Source organism: Callorhinus ursinus, unplaced genomic scaffold (assembly GCF_003265705.2).
Source record: "Callorhinus ursinus isolate GAN/ISIS: 27379988/994484 unplaced genomic scaffold, GSC_fseal_2.0 scaffold7, whole genome shotgun sequence".
In the NCBI taxonomy this organism is placed as follows: Eukaryota; Metazoa; Chordata; class Mammalia; order Carnivora; family Otariidae; genus Callorhinus; species Callorhinus ursinus.
The window spans coordinates 62361722-62378551 of NW_027397069.1; the positions used below are offsets into that span (position 1 = coordinate 62361722).

Sequence of the window (16830 nt, forward strand, 5' to 3'; positions counted from 1 at the left end):
GTTGGAGTACTTATACAATCTGATTTCAAGAACTACTTACTATACAGCTACAAAAATAAAGACAATCTGACATTGGCATAAATATGAGCAGAAACAGAGGACAAAGGAACCAAACACAAAGTTCAGAAACAAATCCACACAAACACAGCCAGAGAGTTTTCAAGAAAGGTGCCAAGGTAATCCAAAATGTTAAAGGACTGTCTCTTTAACAAATGGTTATGAAACAATTCAATATTCATATGCAAAACAAACAAAACTTTAACCTCCAACCTTCCCTCATACCATATTTTAAAAATTCACATAAAGAGAATCATAGACCTAAATATAAGAGCTAAAACAAAAGAACTCTTAGTAGAAAGCATAAGAAAAAAATGTTGTGACCTTGGTTTATATTGATTTCTTAGATTACAACAGCATATGCCATAAAAAAAGTTTAAATGAACTTTATTGAAATTAAAATCTGTTTGCTTTAAGAAATATGGTTAAGAAAGTAAAAGCCAGATTGCAAAAAAAAATTGATAATTATCCATCTGACAAATTAACTTATACTCCAAATACATAATGAACTCTTAAGATAATAAAACTAACTTTTTTAACTGAATAAAGATTTAAACACAAATATCACAAAAGATGTAAAAACAACCAATAAACACATGAAAAACTGCTCAATAGCATCAGTCATTAGGGCAATACAAAATTATAACTACAATGAGGTACCATTATATAACCACTTAAATGCCTCAAATTAAAAAGATGGACATTGTCCAGAATGCAGATCAACTGGGATTCTCATACACTGTTAAGGAGAATGCAAAATTTTCCACTATGGAAAGCAATCTGCCTGTTTCTCATGAAATGAAGTACACACTTAGCATAAAACCCAGCAATTACACTCATGTTTTTACTTACGAGATGAGAAAACATGCCCACAGAAGATCTGTGTTCAAATGATCACAACAGTTTTATTTACAATAGCCAAAAACTGAAAACTCAAATAGTGAGTTGGATAAACTAGTAAATGGATAAACTGTGGCATTTCCATAAAATGTAACACAACTCAGAATAAAAAGGAACAGAATAAACTACTGGTAAGCTACAACATGGGCAACCTCAAAAGCATTACCGTAAACAAAAAGATGAAACCAGAGAGGGAGACAAACCATAAGAGACTCTTAATCTCAGGAAACAAACTGAGGGTTGCTGGAGGGGAGGGGGGTCAAAGGGATGGGGTGGCTGGGTGATGGACACTGGGGAGGGTATGTGCTATAGTTGAGTACTGTGAATTGTGTAAGACTGATGAATCACAGACCTGTACCCCTGAAACAAATACTACATTATATGTTAATAAAAAATAAAAGACTTAAATAAATAAAAATCCAAAAAAAAAAAAAAGCCAGCATTAAGGTAAGTGAAAGAAGGCTGACAGAAAAGATTACATACTGTATGATTTTATTTATATGAAATTCTAGAAAAGGCAAAATCATAAAAACACAAAATAAATCGGAGGTTGTAAGGGACAGGGGTTGGGGAGAGGGGACTCGTTTCAGAGACAAAAGGGAACTTTAGGAAGTGATGGAATTGTTCAAAATCATGACTGTGGTGGTAATTATGAACTTAAAACTCATCAAATTGTACTTTTAAATGGGTGAATTTTATGTGAATTATACCTTAACAGAGCTGAATTAAAAATAAATAAATAAAAATAAACACATGTATTTAAAACTTACCGCAGCACTACAACCAGGGAAATTGAAAAAAGTATCAGGACCATGTCTTTGTGGCATCTGATTAAGAACTGATAATAATTTTACTGCATGTCTTGGCTAAGGAAACAAGAAAAAGAAATGTTACTGTACAAATTTAGCAAAAATACCTAATCTATCATGTTAGACACTGGACTGTTTTCTAACCAGAGAGAAATTAATTTTACATCATTTACTAAACTCTTTAAGGAGAACAATTTCCATTACAAATTCAAGTTTATAGCTCTCTAGAGACAAACTGCTGAACATTAAGTATTAATGCACTAATACTGAATACTTTTCCCTCTACCACAGCTTACCCAGATTCCACTTTCTCCTCGAAGCATGCTGAACAAAAGCTTCAACTCCTTGACAGTGATGCTGTAGCTGGCAAGAACCCCCAACATATCAACTAGAAGATCTTCAAAGGAAAATAAAGTTATTCTGAACTCTAGTCATGAGCTGCCATCTGTCAAGGTAATACACTTTTGAAAGAGCAAAAGTTATCAATTCTCATTTCTACATACATATTTATCTAAATGTCCTCATGAAGTCATTCTAATGAACAATTTTTAGGTCCTCAGATAGCCAAAAACATTTTATTCGAATTTTAGGATTTTTCCCCATCAGATTTACCATTACAATTAAGTTTCCTTAGCAAATATATAAAATAGATTCCCAGAATACACACACACACACACACACACACACACACACATATACCTATTATATTCAGGGAAAGGAAAGCAAAAATATGCAAAGGTACAATGATTTAATGTTGTAAAGTGGTTATTTTCAAATAAAAAAGTGAGACTTGACCATATTTTATTTTAGAATTATCTATTCTTAATAAAAGATATTCTTGAAATATTCCTTGCCCCATTAACAATAATTATGAGCACTTACTCCTCCATTATTCCAAGTGGTTTACAGTTATTAAGTACACAAATCCTCATAACAAGCCTATGAAGTACTATTATTAGCCACTTCCTAAAATGAGGAAAGTGAGACAGAAATAACCTAATCACCTTGCCCAAGAACACACTCTACTAAGTGGCAGGGTCAGGATTAAAACCTAGGCAGTATGGCTCCAGAGCCCTCTCTGTTACCTACTAGTCTCTAAATCAAAGTCTGACTTAAACATATTACCAGTGATATCCATTCTGTTCATGTGTTTATGTGCATATGAGACACACCAGCTCACCAGATAATAGGAAAATTATACATTTAATCTCTTGCCCTTGATTTCTTTCTCATCTAGATGTTATGAGTAGTACTTCTATCAATCGTTCTTTGTAAGAAATTACACATCTAAATATTTATACTTAATTTTCTCGATTTCTAAAGCACTTCCTAAGGATTAAAGATACTATGCAAATTATTACAATCAATACACATATATACTCTAAATAATTTATCATCAATTTAAAAATGAGAGGATAAGTTCAAATAATTAGTTACTGATGTATAATATATATTATCTAATATCACAAATTAATAACTGGAATTTGAGACTTTAAAATATTTATTATGTATCTATTTCAAAACAGAAATTTAATATGGTTATTTTCATCAATAAATAATTAAATAATCTTACTTAACGCCCCAATAAGTAAGCAATCCCTATCATTAAATTGTGACTATTGATGTGCCATTTTTGAGATCTTTTAATGAAATAAAATGTTTCATCATTCAGTAAAAAAGCGTATAGTTACTACAAATAAGTGAGAAGATCTGTTTTTAAGAAAGAATTCTAGATAGAAATCAAGCACCTTAAAACCCTAAATTAATAGGAAGCAGTTTCAAGCAATTAGCTGCAATGGCAAATTCATAGATTTCTTAAACATTTACCTACAAATACTTATCTAAAAAATTAAACTTCTTTTTCCAAACCTTTATCTCATCTTATATGTGTGTCATAAAAAGTAATCTATTAAATTTGTATTTAATTAGTTATTAAAATTTCATATTTATTATACATATAACATAACCAAGTAGCTCAGTTTGATTTTATTTTAACAGGTGTTTTTTCCTGGACAAAATTTTTAAAGAAGAAAGAATACTCAGACTATGAAATTCTCTTAACAATTTAGTATAGACGTTTAACTACCTTCTAGTAATACCTACACATTAGTAAATGAAAAGTACCTCTTTGAACTTAACATGCTATAAATATTCAGAGTGAAAACTTAGTGGTGTTTTTTGGTGCTTCATTAGTATGTCATCTAAATTTTACTTTCTCTACTGAAAAGTAAGGTAGAGGTATTTTTCTGATGTTTATTCAATGATAAAATAACAAAAAGGGAAAGTTTTATGTTACCAGTATTATTACTATTGAGAAGCAAAGATAAGAGAATTAAGGAGCTTTATATAATAGAAAACATGAACATAAGAACTTTTGCAGTACTAATCAAGCTTACTATCATCTTATATCTCAAAGCTCATGAATTATGTACCAGTAAACTACTATGTACGTGACTGTGGCTCATTTTCTAAAGTGCACTTTATAAAGTGGTAGCCACTTTATTTCAAAAAACAAACAAGCAAACAAAAAAACTTCAGGGACTAAACCCAGATATGAGGACTCAAAGATCACATGATGTTCTATACAACATGTAAGCACCAAACATATAAGCTTATGCAAATAAATTCCTGTTAAACAATGCTAGAATTTACAAAATGGTTTACAGATGGTACATATCATCATTAAAAGGATGTTTTAAATATGAATTTCATTTTTCATCAAGTTAATCATTAGTAACCAATATAGAGAATGCTAAATCAATCTAGAGATAGATGCCACCTTGAAAGCAATTAGAAATGATTTTAATATACTCTGTTAGAAAAAAATGTTTAAATATTGTTTAAAAGACATTCATCTTTAACTTATTCTTCACTCCATTATTTCTTAATGTTTTGTTCTACTAATATTAAAATTAATTATGCATAAATCAAAATATGATAGAGGATTCTCTGGTGTCCAGACTACTTGTAAGGATCAAGTATGATACTGTGAGGAGTCATATTAGCACTTTTTTTTAAATTATGAAAACCCTTTTATATCAGAAGTGACATATGCTGAAGATTCATGGCTTAAAAGAATCAACATTTTAAACTCTAAACTTATTTTCTGGGAATAATGTTGCTCTGGGACCATCTTTCAAAACATTCTACTGAAGTGCATCTAACAACAAAGGAGAACGAACTTGCGGGGAGATAAAGGATTGGCAATGAATAATCACAGATTTCAAAGTTATTTGAAGTAACATATAACAAGCACAAAAGTTAGTATTTTTATCTTGAAATTCCATGCAAACTTTATGTTCTATTCTAGATCTGTATATTTTAATACAAAAGTTTCTCTAAAAAATATCAAAGTAAAATGAACACTTCCTAAAAATTCAACATGCTTATCCTAAGGATATTAGTTCCTCCTCTCATAGTTCCATATATGCCAAACTGAAAATCATGGAGCTCGAAGAAGTTGGTAAAGTGCTAATTACACAGACTTGTAATACATATTGTAAAATTTTAATTATGTAAAGTCTAACTAAGTACTATGTAAAAAGGTATGTTTATTTTTCTGATAGATTTTGTGGTTATTTATTCCACGTAATTGAGATTTTCTAAAACCTGGAAAAGCAAAATCAGTAATTATGTTTGTCTAATAAAGAAGAAGGTGTCTTCCATTCTTCAAGTTTTCCCTTAATATACAGGGCAAATTTTCCATACATTTCTACTATCTATTTTATTTTTATGTTTATTTATTTATTTTTTTAGTATGTTATGTTAATCACCATACATTACATCATTAAGTTTTTGATGTAGTGTTCCATGATCCATTGTTTGCGTATAACAGCCAGTGCTCCATGCAGTACGTGCCCTCTTTAATACCCATCACCAGGCTATTTTAAATCAAGTTAGCTCCAACAAATTTATATTACCAATAGAATATAAAGAAAAGTACATATATCTTTATAAACATTTAACATATATTATCCTGTCAGATAACCTCATACCTGCTATCATGTCATCTACAGCACTCATTTTCAGCAATACTTGTTCAATTAGCCCAACTTCTGTGCTAGTCTGTAAATTCCGAACACTTTTTCGTAAAATGGCTGTAAACATGCTCCATATTTCTGCTTGACATGTTACATCACAGTGCTCCAAAAGCTCTGTCATGCATGTTATACTCTCAGCATCCTGGATAATAAAGTTCATCTCCAAGTCAAATTCTCCGCCAACCAGCTGAAAATAAACAAAAAGAAACAATAACTAATGATAACATGAGAGATTATTTATAACAAAATAAAAATAATAAAATAATTCAAATAGCAGGACAGCATAGCTACTCTAAAAAATTTCAAGTCTTCTAGTCTAAAACTACCTTTGAGAAAAATTTGAAAGCTACAGATTAAGGGTGCTGTAAGAATGAAAACTAGCAAAGTCTAGTTTTTTAAAAATGGAAAAAGTAATTTCAAATCAAATAGAGCAAAATGGTGCACGGGACTACTGGTAGGATTCAGGACAAATTATTATAAAAAAGAATTTGGCTCCAAAAACTTATAATCATTAGAAAATGCAGAATTCGCTAAGGATAAATTTTAAGACATGAAGTTCATTTTCTTTTGTGATATTACTAGACTGACAAATGAGATGTAACAGAAAAGAAACAAAGGGCCTAATCTCCATGTACAGAAGATAAAAATATGAAACCGATACTAGCAAACTTATAGTAAAAGTTGAAATGATAGAATCAATGTTAAAAAATGTTTAAGAGAAATATAGCTAGTATCTTATAATACTTTACTTTAAAAAATGTGAATTGATATACAAAGATGATTTAATAGCAATGTATTTGACTTATGGCATTGTCAAGTGAGTCAAAAGTATTACTGTCCTCTGTATCTAAGAGTTTGGTTTTGTTTGTTCATTTGTTTTTTTGTTTTGTTTTGTTTGAGTATTTCACATCTGTCTTTAGTTGCCAGAGAAGAGGTGGGCAGGGAGATGGGCAAAATACATAAAGGGGATTGAGAGGTACAAACTTCTAGTTATAAAATAAATAAGTCATGGAAATGAATAGTACAATAGTCAATAGCCAATAATATTATCATAATGTTGCATGGTTACAACAGATGGCGACAACATGTGTGGTGAGCACTGAGTAATGCACAGAACTGTCGAATCACTATGTTGAACACCTGCAATTAATATAACACTGTATGTCAATTCTACTTCAATAAATTTAAATATAAATTTAAAAAGTATTACTGTCCCTCCCAAATGCTACTTTAAGTACAATGATAGACAAATACATAGAATAAAAGATATAATGATATTCTTATTCTCTATTGATCAAATCACATATGATGTATTAATTATATTGTTATAAGTACCATTCTTAAAGAAGAACATTGAAAAACTAGATATTTTTCTGGTCTAAAGAATAGAAAATTTAGGAAGAAAATAATAGCCATATACAAAATACGTGATAAATTTGAAGTCATACAAGCATTATTCATTCATTCAATAAATATTTTATTTATGAAAGACTAGAAATTACTGTTCTAGGAACTAGGGATATATCTGTGGACAAGAAAAAGCCCATGCACTAATAACGTTAAGTTCCGGAAATAAAGATGTGCGTGTGTGTGTGTGTGTGTGTGTGTGTGTGTGTATATTCCCTAACTTATCCCTCCAAAAGTTGAAATTGGTTCATAAGTTACAGAAAGCATAAAAGAAGATATAAACTGTAAGTTGTAGGAAGCAGAACACCACAACGACCACTGGTGCATATTCGCTCAGACTCCGAGATCTCTGAGAAAACTCGAGATTGCAGGGTTAAAAATAACCCGAAAGGATCAGAGTGAAATGCCCTTGGAACGTGTGTGGTCAGTTCTAAAGTACACAGCAGAAGATGTCTTGTAGATAGGAAGCCAGCTGTAAACAGCACACTGGGCACTCCCCTCTTCGTTCCCTTGTCCTGGAAACAGCACACTGTGCACTCCCCTCTTTGTTCCTTTATTCTGTTTTAAAGATTCTTATGTGCTTGACTAATCCTGTATACATGGAGGAATGTGCCTTACTACGCCCCTGCTGTAAATCATTACAGATCTATATTGCTGTAGAAGGTATAAAAGAGTATGGAAAATAAAGCTCGGTGCCTCAGGCTGTTAGCTCGGGGTCCCCTGTGCCTCGCTATACTGTCATCTCTTTTTCTCAGTTCCTTCGCTGCCCCAGGTCCTCGACTCTGAGGTCGACAGTAAGTAGTTAGGAAAATGGAAATAAAGGAAAAAGAAGATTAGGGGCAGACAGGTACCAGAAATTAGGTCCAAGAAGTAGAATTTTTTATCAAAGAAAAATGTTCATTAATAAGGGTAGATAACCAGATGCTTTGGAGAAATATGATTAATATTAATAATAATAATAATACCATCAGGTAAACTTATATGCCATTTAGTACTATTCTAAGGGCTTTTCATATATTAAATAATTTAATTCTCAAGCAACAACTTATGAGAAAGGACCTATTATTTTCATTTTACAGATAAGGAAGAACTGGCACAGAAAATTTAACTTGGAAAAGATCGCAAAACTAGTAGATAGAGGATCCAGGATCAAAACCCAGTAAGTCTGTCTTCACACAAGTCCATACAAGCAATAAAATCTCATTTAAGAATATTTTTAAAGTCTTTTGAAATATAAGAATTAAAAAAAATACTCTCGAATTTTAAAATTATATTCTGTATTTTTTTAACAGCTCCAAAACTCAACTTATGAGAAACCAGCCCTCATCCTAACTTCTGACATTTTTTTTTTTTTTTTACATTGACCTAGATATTCTCGGGTTAAAGCCTGGTTTTACTTCTATGTATGATACAACTTCAACTCCTCCTACTATCTCTGTCTTATTAACAAAAATAGCTACTAGAATGGTTAAGAGATTTCAGACTTCCTGGATTCAGATTTTAGCTGTACCACTCGCTGTGTGACCTTAATGACTCTACTTCTCTAAGTCTCAGTTACTTCATCTAAATATGGGAATAAAATTTCCTATCTAACAGTGGTGTAGTTACAAGGATAAATAAAGTAATCAGGTTTAGGCACTTAGGAACAAAGCCATATAGCTAGTATTCAGTTAAGGTTAGCTATTACCAGTTCTCTTATGACCTGAGCTAAAAAAAAAAAAAAAAAAAAATGTAGTCATCTGATCACATCTGTCTGAAGTACTACGAAACAGCTAGCTTGAGCCTTATGTTTCCAGCAAATGTTAAACTATGTGGATCGTGTACTCTCTTAGATATTAATTGTAGATCTATGAGAACCAACTCAAACATCTTTTTACCTTAGCATGGTCTTATCAAAGAACTGCTTACTTTTCCACTATTAAATGTCCAATTGACTTGGGTCACTACTATGAACCGTGTAGGCCAGTGGTTAGTAACTCAGAAGAGGTGCTGTGCTCTAAAAGGGAACTATATAGAAGGGAAACAAACAAACAAACCAACAAAAAACACGTTTGAAAATCAATGATGTGGACACCTCCTGACTGAACTAATAGAAGTAGATACTAAGGTTTAAGTCTATGAGCCTCTGAATAAATGTGTGTAAGAATTAGTACATACTAAAATGGGAGAACACTGAAAAATTTTTTAGACTAATCTCTTTAATGAATTGTAAGTGCTTCCGTAGAGTCTGGCATAACCAACAACCATTATGTAATGTGTAAATAACAGAGATGGGCTCAGTGGGAAGGAAAAAAAAATAGTCTGCTTTTAAAGGAATCAACAATTAATATGTGTAATTCTAACAATCAGGCTCTGTTATGGGAAGCTTACAGTTCCATCTTTCACAGTTAAAAAACAATGCTCCTTTCTATATATCATTTAATTACAAAAGAGTACAATTTGGATCTCTGACTTCTTTGCCAGAAGCTGTAAAAATATTTATTGTAGATGTTGTAAAGTGGGCCTGTATTTTCAGATGGTCTTTCTAACCTTTACTATAATTTTTAATACTTTAGTGTTAATAAGGCTAAATGCTTACAAAACTATCATTCCAAGATTAGAGAAATATTTATTCCCTACTTACAAATGAGTGGTTCAGTATTTACCAATAAAGCATGTAAGAAAAAATAGAAACAATTGGCTTTCATTTTTTAAACTATTCTCTAACAATCCTATGAGGAAAATGCATAATTGTCCTCCTAAAAGTGAAAATAAATGAGGTTAAATAACATGGACAAGGTCACATATGAGTAATCCAGGATGCTAACCTACATTGAAAAATGAACCTAAATACCTTCCTACTAAGTCAGAAGTATAAACTTAAGAAAAAAATAGAAACAAGATGTATCATAGGTCTACAAAGAAATCAGTGTTTTATGAACTGTGTGTGGGATAAAAGAAGAGCAAATAATTTCTATGGGTAAGAAATAAAACATCCAGAGGCAGTAAATAAAAATTTTTAAAAACAACCAATTTATTTAAGATTATTTCAGCAAGAAAGTAGAAGACTTTGAAGGCTCAATTACAGGAAAATTAGTAATGAACACTAAAAAAGAAAACTTACAGGGAAACCTTTTAAAAAGCAAAGAAAATGACACAACAAAGCTGAAAAAACTAAACCAAAAAAAGCTAAAATCACTGTTACCATAGTATAAAAGAGATTTATAAATCAATTAAGACTTCCTGTAAATCTGACGTGTCATTGTGATACTCTATTTTTACAGTTAAGGGAGTTCTTTTCTTCCAGGCCTTTTCCTTAAAATTCTAAAAGGTATTGCCACTGTAAGAAAAGTGGTCCACACCATTAGAGGCAATGGACTCTGAAAAACAAACTGAGGGTTCTAGAGGGGAGGGGGGTGGGGGGATGGGTTAGCCTGGTGATGGGTATTAAAGAGGGCACATTCTGCGTGGAGCACTGGGTGTTATGCACAAACAATGAATCATGGAACACTACATCAAAAACTAATGATGTAATGTATGGTGATTAACATAACAATAAAGAATTATTAAAAAAAGAAAGAAAGAAAAGAAAAGTGGTCCACAGTGGTGCTTCCTACCCAAGAATTGGTCACAGAGGAATTTACATAGAATAAATATCACAGCTGAGCTTTTTAAATGAAATAACTCTTATTTACATAAAGAAATAAAATTTACCATATAAAAATTTAGAATATAAAATGCTGACTTGGAAGATACTATCATCTGAAAGGACTAAGTTTGTAATTACTAGCAATTTAAGTATCTTTTATTTTTTTAAATATAGAGCTTTTAAATACCTTTATTTTGAACTCTTAGGTTATTAGTTAGAATCATATCAGATAATTCTTTTTCATTAATTAGATCAGACTGGACAATTATTAACCATTTGGATTTCTTTGCAACTTATCCTTTAGGATAAATTCTAAACTAGATAACACTGCCTATAAAGTCACAATTTAATGCCCCAGCTCCAGCTTCCTCTACTTCTCATTTGTTAGCTACAGTCATAGGAACATGTCCGCACTGTACATCTCTCACTTCATCTAAAACTTTTCATATATGTTAATCCCTATACATGACATAGTTATTTTCCAACCTTTACATTTGTTAACTTTCATTAAGCCTCCAAATATCAGTTTAGATACCACTTAATCCAGAAAGCCTTCCCAGAACCCACAAAGATGGCCTTTCTCTGAATTCCCATTACAACCCATGCACGTGATAGCAATCATTGCGTGATACCATAGATGTTCACATACATCTTTCTATCCCCCACATTACAATGAGCTTTGTAAGGGTAAGGACCATTTCTATCTAACTATGCACTATATCTACACCTCTAGCACAGTGCCAAACCCATGAAAATTACTCAGTGTTTAACATGGAATGGGAAGATAGCAAGATGGGAGTTTAGGAGGGAGGGGAAAAAGGGTCTAATTTGTGGCCAGTCACCAAGTTGTAGGGCAGACTACTCAAGTTTTCTCCTTCAGCAGTGAACTGCTCTTACTGTCATATAACTTTTTTAATGTTCCAGTGGGGATTACAAAGCCAGAGATGTTTTCTCATTCCTGATTACACCCTCAGTTGCCTTACTTTTTCTTCTATTATTACTTGGAAAATATATAAGGTTTAACAAGTAAAATTCAGAAGACTTGTACTCTTAGTAAAGCACTAAGTACATATAATTTTTAGTTGTTAAAATCAGGCTTAATTATATTTCCACTTCCAGTTTCTATTTTCAAGTGAAAATCAGTTTACAACATCTTCCTTTGAAAAATAATGACATCACCAAAAAATGGCAGAATGGGCAACTCCAGAGCTATGTTCTCCCTAAAAAAACTAATAAGCTGGCAAAGACTGTCAAAATCAACTTCTGAAAAATTCTGGAGTCAAGACAAAAATGTACACTAACCAGAGGAAGACTTAGTGAAGAAGAAGCTATTATTATCTGGTAAAAAGCAATGTCCCACCTATAATCCCCCAAACCCTGGAGGGCAACAATCATGAGGACAGCATCCTGTACAAGTTCCAGAGGAACTGCTTTCTAGTTCCAGAGGAAGCAGTAGGAAACTTACATTCAAGGTTATGGATCTCAACCAATCCAGCAGCTGCCCCAAGGACAAGTACAAAGAACTGTCTTTATTTCACCAAATTTAGAACATGTCCAGGGCTGGGACACTTCTGCTGAAAGCATTCAAAGGCACAGATACTAGCTGCAGCAGCCTAAGCTAGAGACAACACCTGGGACAAGCAATAAACAGACCTGGAAGCCTGGGAAGGAAGACGTGGGGAAAGAAGGTATGTGTGAGTATAAGGTCTTTATACCCACACATCCCCAGGGCAGGTTGCACATTTAGAAAAAGCCTAAAAGCCTAAAAAGACCCTAAGGTTTCACTTGGAACTGGCCTTTAGATTCAACACAAGTAGGAAGTAAAAGCTAGGAGAAAGCTGTAAACAGCCTGACTAAGCATTGCAGGAGTGCCCCAAAAGAGCAAATCTGCAAATACAGGAGGAGCATTTTTTGATTTTTCATTTTTTCTTTCCTTGGCTCAAGGCATTTAAGATAACTGTGTCAAAACACCAGCTGAGAGGCACTTGGGTGGCTCAGTCCTAGGATCAAGCCCTGCATTGGGCTCCCTGCTCCGTGGGGAGTCGGCTTCTCCCTTTCCCTCTGCCCCTCCCCCCAATCATGTTTTCTCTCTCTCATATAAAATCCTTTAAAAAAAAATCAGCTGACCACTAAACAAACATAACTTCAATGGCTACACACAACAGAGAGTACAGACTTAGAAACATTTTAGAAAATCACTAAGCAAACAACCCAAAACAGCAACAAACACAAGGAAAAGAAGAATATGATTTCCAGCATTTCCACGTGACAATATTCAAAATGTCCATTCTTCAACAAAAAAATCATGAGACATACAAAGAAATAGAAAGTATGGCCCATCTACAGAGAAAATATTAATTTAATGTTCAAACTTTGTCTTGATTATCTCCTTCCTCTACTCTGTCCTCCTGTTTACATTTGGTTTTCTTCCTCTTACTATACAGATGTCTTTTCCTATAAGCCAATCAAATTACTTTTAGAAGCAGATACAATCTAAATTTTAAAGGTATTGAATTATTAACCTCTAAAGAAGGAATCTTTGAGATAAACTTGTATCTGTAATTTTACAAAGAAAGTGGAAACATGATAATTAAGAACAACCATATTGTGAACACCTATGTGCTGAATAATTTATGTGTATAGTCTCATTAATTCTCACAATTTTGTAAGATAGCATCTCAAACAAGGAAATTGAGGTTAGCCTAAGTTAAGTAACCAGCCCAAGGTCCCAAAGCTAGTTTCAGCATCAGAATTTGTCTTGTCAATTTTATATAGAATTAAGGAGCATACAAAAGCTAAAGAGACCACGCCCACACATAAATCTGTACCTCCATCAGTCATCTAATCTTCAAGACCTGCTACACGCATCATAAATGACTTCAGATAAATTTTCAGTATGTAACAGGAAAATACTTTATAATTTGGACATGAACAGATCATGAACAGACATGAACAGTTAATGATCCCTGGGGACGCCTGGGTGGCTCAGTTGTTAAGCGTCTGCCTTCGGCTCAGGTCATGGTCCCAGGATCCTGGGATCCAGCCCTGCATCGGGCTCCCTGCTCTGCAGGAAGCCTGCTTCTCCCTCTCCCACTCCCCCCTGCTTGTGTTCCCTCTCTCGCTGTGTCTCTCCCTGTCAAATAAATAAAAAATCTTAAAAAAAAAAGTTAATAATCCTAAACCCAGCTGACAAAGCAAGGTGAGAAAAATAGAAAATTACTTCGTTGTTTCCTATTTCTTTCACAATAGTCCTCTCTACAAGTAATTCGTATTGGTAATCCTTCTATGGTATAGAAATAACTATACCCAAGAGTATAACAAACGCTGCTGCAAATATAGTCCATAAAACTCTACGGAATGGAGGAGAAAACAAAGTGAGTGACTTTCATACAATAAGTGCCTTCCTCAAAATATATTTAAAACAACTTACAGTTTATCAAAAGTGGTATTACCACTTTTATAATTACTTAATAAGATTATAACAAACAGATGATAAGTACACCTGGATGCTAGCAGCCAACCAATGAATAAAAGGAAGTAAAAATTAAAAGTCTTAATTGCCAAACCAGAAAATAAAAACTTCTGCAGACATATAAAAGCTGAGAGAATTCACTGCCAGCAGACTTCTGCTATGAGAATTGTTAAAGTAAGTTCTTCCAACAGAAGGAAAATGATACCAGATGGAAATATGAAATGACAAAAAAATTGAGGAATTCCAAAATTGTTAAGTCTGTTGTTAAATACAAGACTTTTTTTTCTCATTTTGAAACTCTTTAAAAGATAACTAGCAAAACTAACAATGATGTATTTATTAAGGGATTTACAAACATGTAGAAGTAAAAACAATGACTGCAAGTGCACAAAGGACAACAGAGGAAGAAATATAAGTATACTTTTAAAGGGTTCCTACCACATACCTGAAGTGACATATTATTTGAAAATAGAGAATGATAAGTTAATAATGTATACTGTAAACTCTAGGAAACACTAAATGTAAAAAAGAAACAGTATCAAAAACCTTGACACCACACTGAAGAAGATATACAGATGACAAAAAAGCATAAAAGATGTTCCATACATCATATGTTACTGGGGAAACACAAATTAAACAACAAGGTATCACTATACATCTATTAGAATGGCCAAAATCCAGTACACACTAACAATACCAAATGCTGCAAGAACAATGGAACAACAGGAACTCTCATTCATTGCTGATGGGAATGCAAAATGGTACAGCCACTCTGAAAGACAGTTTGGTGGTTTCTAACAAAACTAAACATACTCTTACCATATGATTCAGTAATTGCACTTGTTGGTATTCACTCAAAGGAGCTGACAGCTTAGGTTCACACAAAAATCTGCACATGGATGTTTATTTATTCTTTAATTTTATTTTGTTAGTCACTATACAATACATCATTAGTTTTTGATGTGGTGATCCACGATCCATTGTTTTCATATAACACCCAGTACTCCACATGCCCTCCTTAATACCCATCACCGGTCTAACCCATCCTCCCCACACCCCTCCCCTCTAAAGCCCTCAGTTTGTTTCTCAGAGTCCATAGTCTCTCATGGTTCGTCTCTCCCTCCGATTTCCCCCCCTTCATTCTTCCCTTCCTTCTCCTAATGTCCTCCATGCTATTCCTCATGTTCCACAAATAAGTGAAACCATATGGTAATTGACTTTCTCTGCTTGACTTCTTTCACTTAGCATAATCTCCTCCAGTCCCATCTGTATTGATGTAAAAGCTGGGTATTCATCCTTTCTGATGGCTGAGTAATATTCCATTGTATATATGGACCACATCTTCTTTAACCATTCATCTGCTGAAGGGCATCTCGGCTCATTTCACAGTTTGGCTATTGCGGACATTGCTGCTATGAACATTGGGGTGTGTATGGCACCTTTTCACTACATCTGTGTCTTTGGGGTAAATACTAAGGAGTGCAATTGCTGGGTCATAGCATAGCTCTATTTTTAATTTTTTTGAGGCACTTCCACACTGTTTGCCAAAGTGGCTGGCTGTACCAACTTGCATTCCCACCAATAGTGTAAGAGGGTTCCCCTTTCTCCACAACCTCTCCAACATTTGTTGTTTCTTGCCCTGTCCATTTTTGCCGTTCTAACTGGTATAAGGTGGTATCTCAGTGTGGTTTTGATTTGAATTTCCCTGATGGCTAATGATGATGAACATTTTTTCATGTGTCTGTTAGCCATCAGTATGTCTTCTTTGGAGAAGTGTCTGTTCATGTTTTCTGCCCATTTTTTGACTTGATTATTTGTTTTTTGGGTGTTGAGTTTGAGAAGTTCTTTATAGAACTTGGATACCAGCCTTTATCTGTAGTGTCATTTGCAAATATCTTCTCCCATTCTGTGGGTTGCCTCTTTGTTTTGTTGACTGTTTCCTTTGCTTGCACATGGATGTTTATAGTAGCTTTTTTAATAATTCCCAAAACTTAGAAGAAACCAAGATGTCCTTCAGTAAGTGAATGGATAAACTGTGGTACATCCAGACAATGGAATATTATAGAGCACTAAAAAGAAATGAGCTATCAAGCTATGATAAGATGTGGAGGAACCTTAATTGCATTTCACTAAATGAAAGAAGCCAATCTGAAAAGGCTGTATATTGTATGATTCCAACTATATGACATTCTTTGAGGCAAAACCATGGAGACAATAAAAAGATCAGTGATTGCCAGGGGTTGGTGAAAGGACAGATGAATGGGTGGAGCACAGAGGATTTTTAGAGCAGTGAAAATACTTTGCATGGTATTTATGGTGGATACATGTCTTTATACATTTGTCAAATCCATAGAATGTTTAACACTAAGAGTGAGCCACAATGTAAACCACTGGACTTTAAATGATTATGATGTATCCAGGTTTATCAATTGTTAACACACTGGTGGAAGATGTTGGTAAGTGGGGAGACTATGCATGTGTGGGATCAGGGGATATGTGGGAAATCTCTGTACCTTT

General features: G+C 33.5%; 1 protein-coding gene across 10 annotated transcripts in view; it reads right to left on the reverse strand.

Moving 5' to 3' along the window:
- Positions 1-16830, reverse strand: part of NBEA (neurobeachin) — a 686692-nt gene that overhangs the window by 597386 nt on the left and 72476 nt on the right. For all 10 annotated transcript variants that reach the window (XM_073894686.1, XM_073894682.1, XM_073894681.1 and 7 more), the window contains exons 2-4: positions 5762-5993; positions 2063-2163; positions 1728-1823 (exon numbers count right to left, since the gene is read on the reverse strand). In XM_073894686.1, coding sequence (XP_073750787.1) covers positions 1728-1823; positions 2063-2163; positions 5762-5993 — 429 coding nt within the window. The remainder of the gene's footprint in view (positions 1-1727; positions 1824-2062; positions 2164-5761; positions 5994-16830) is intronic.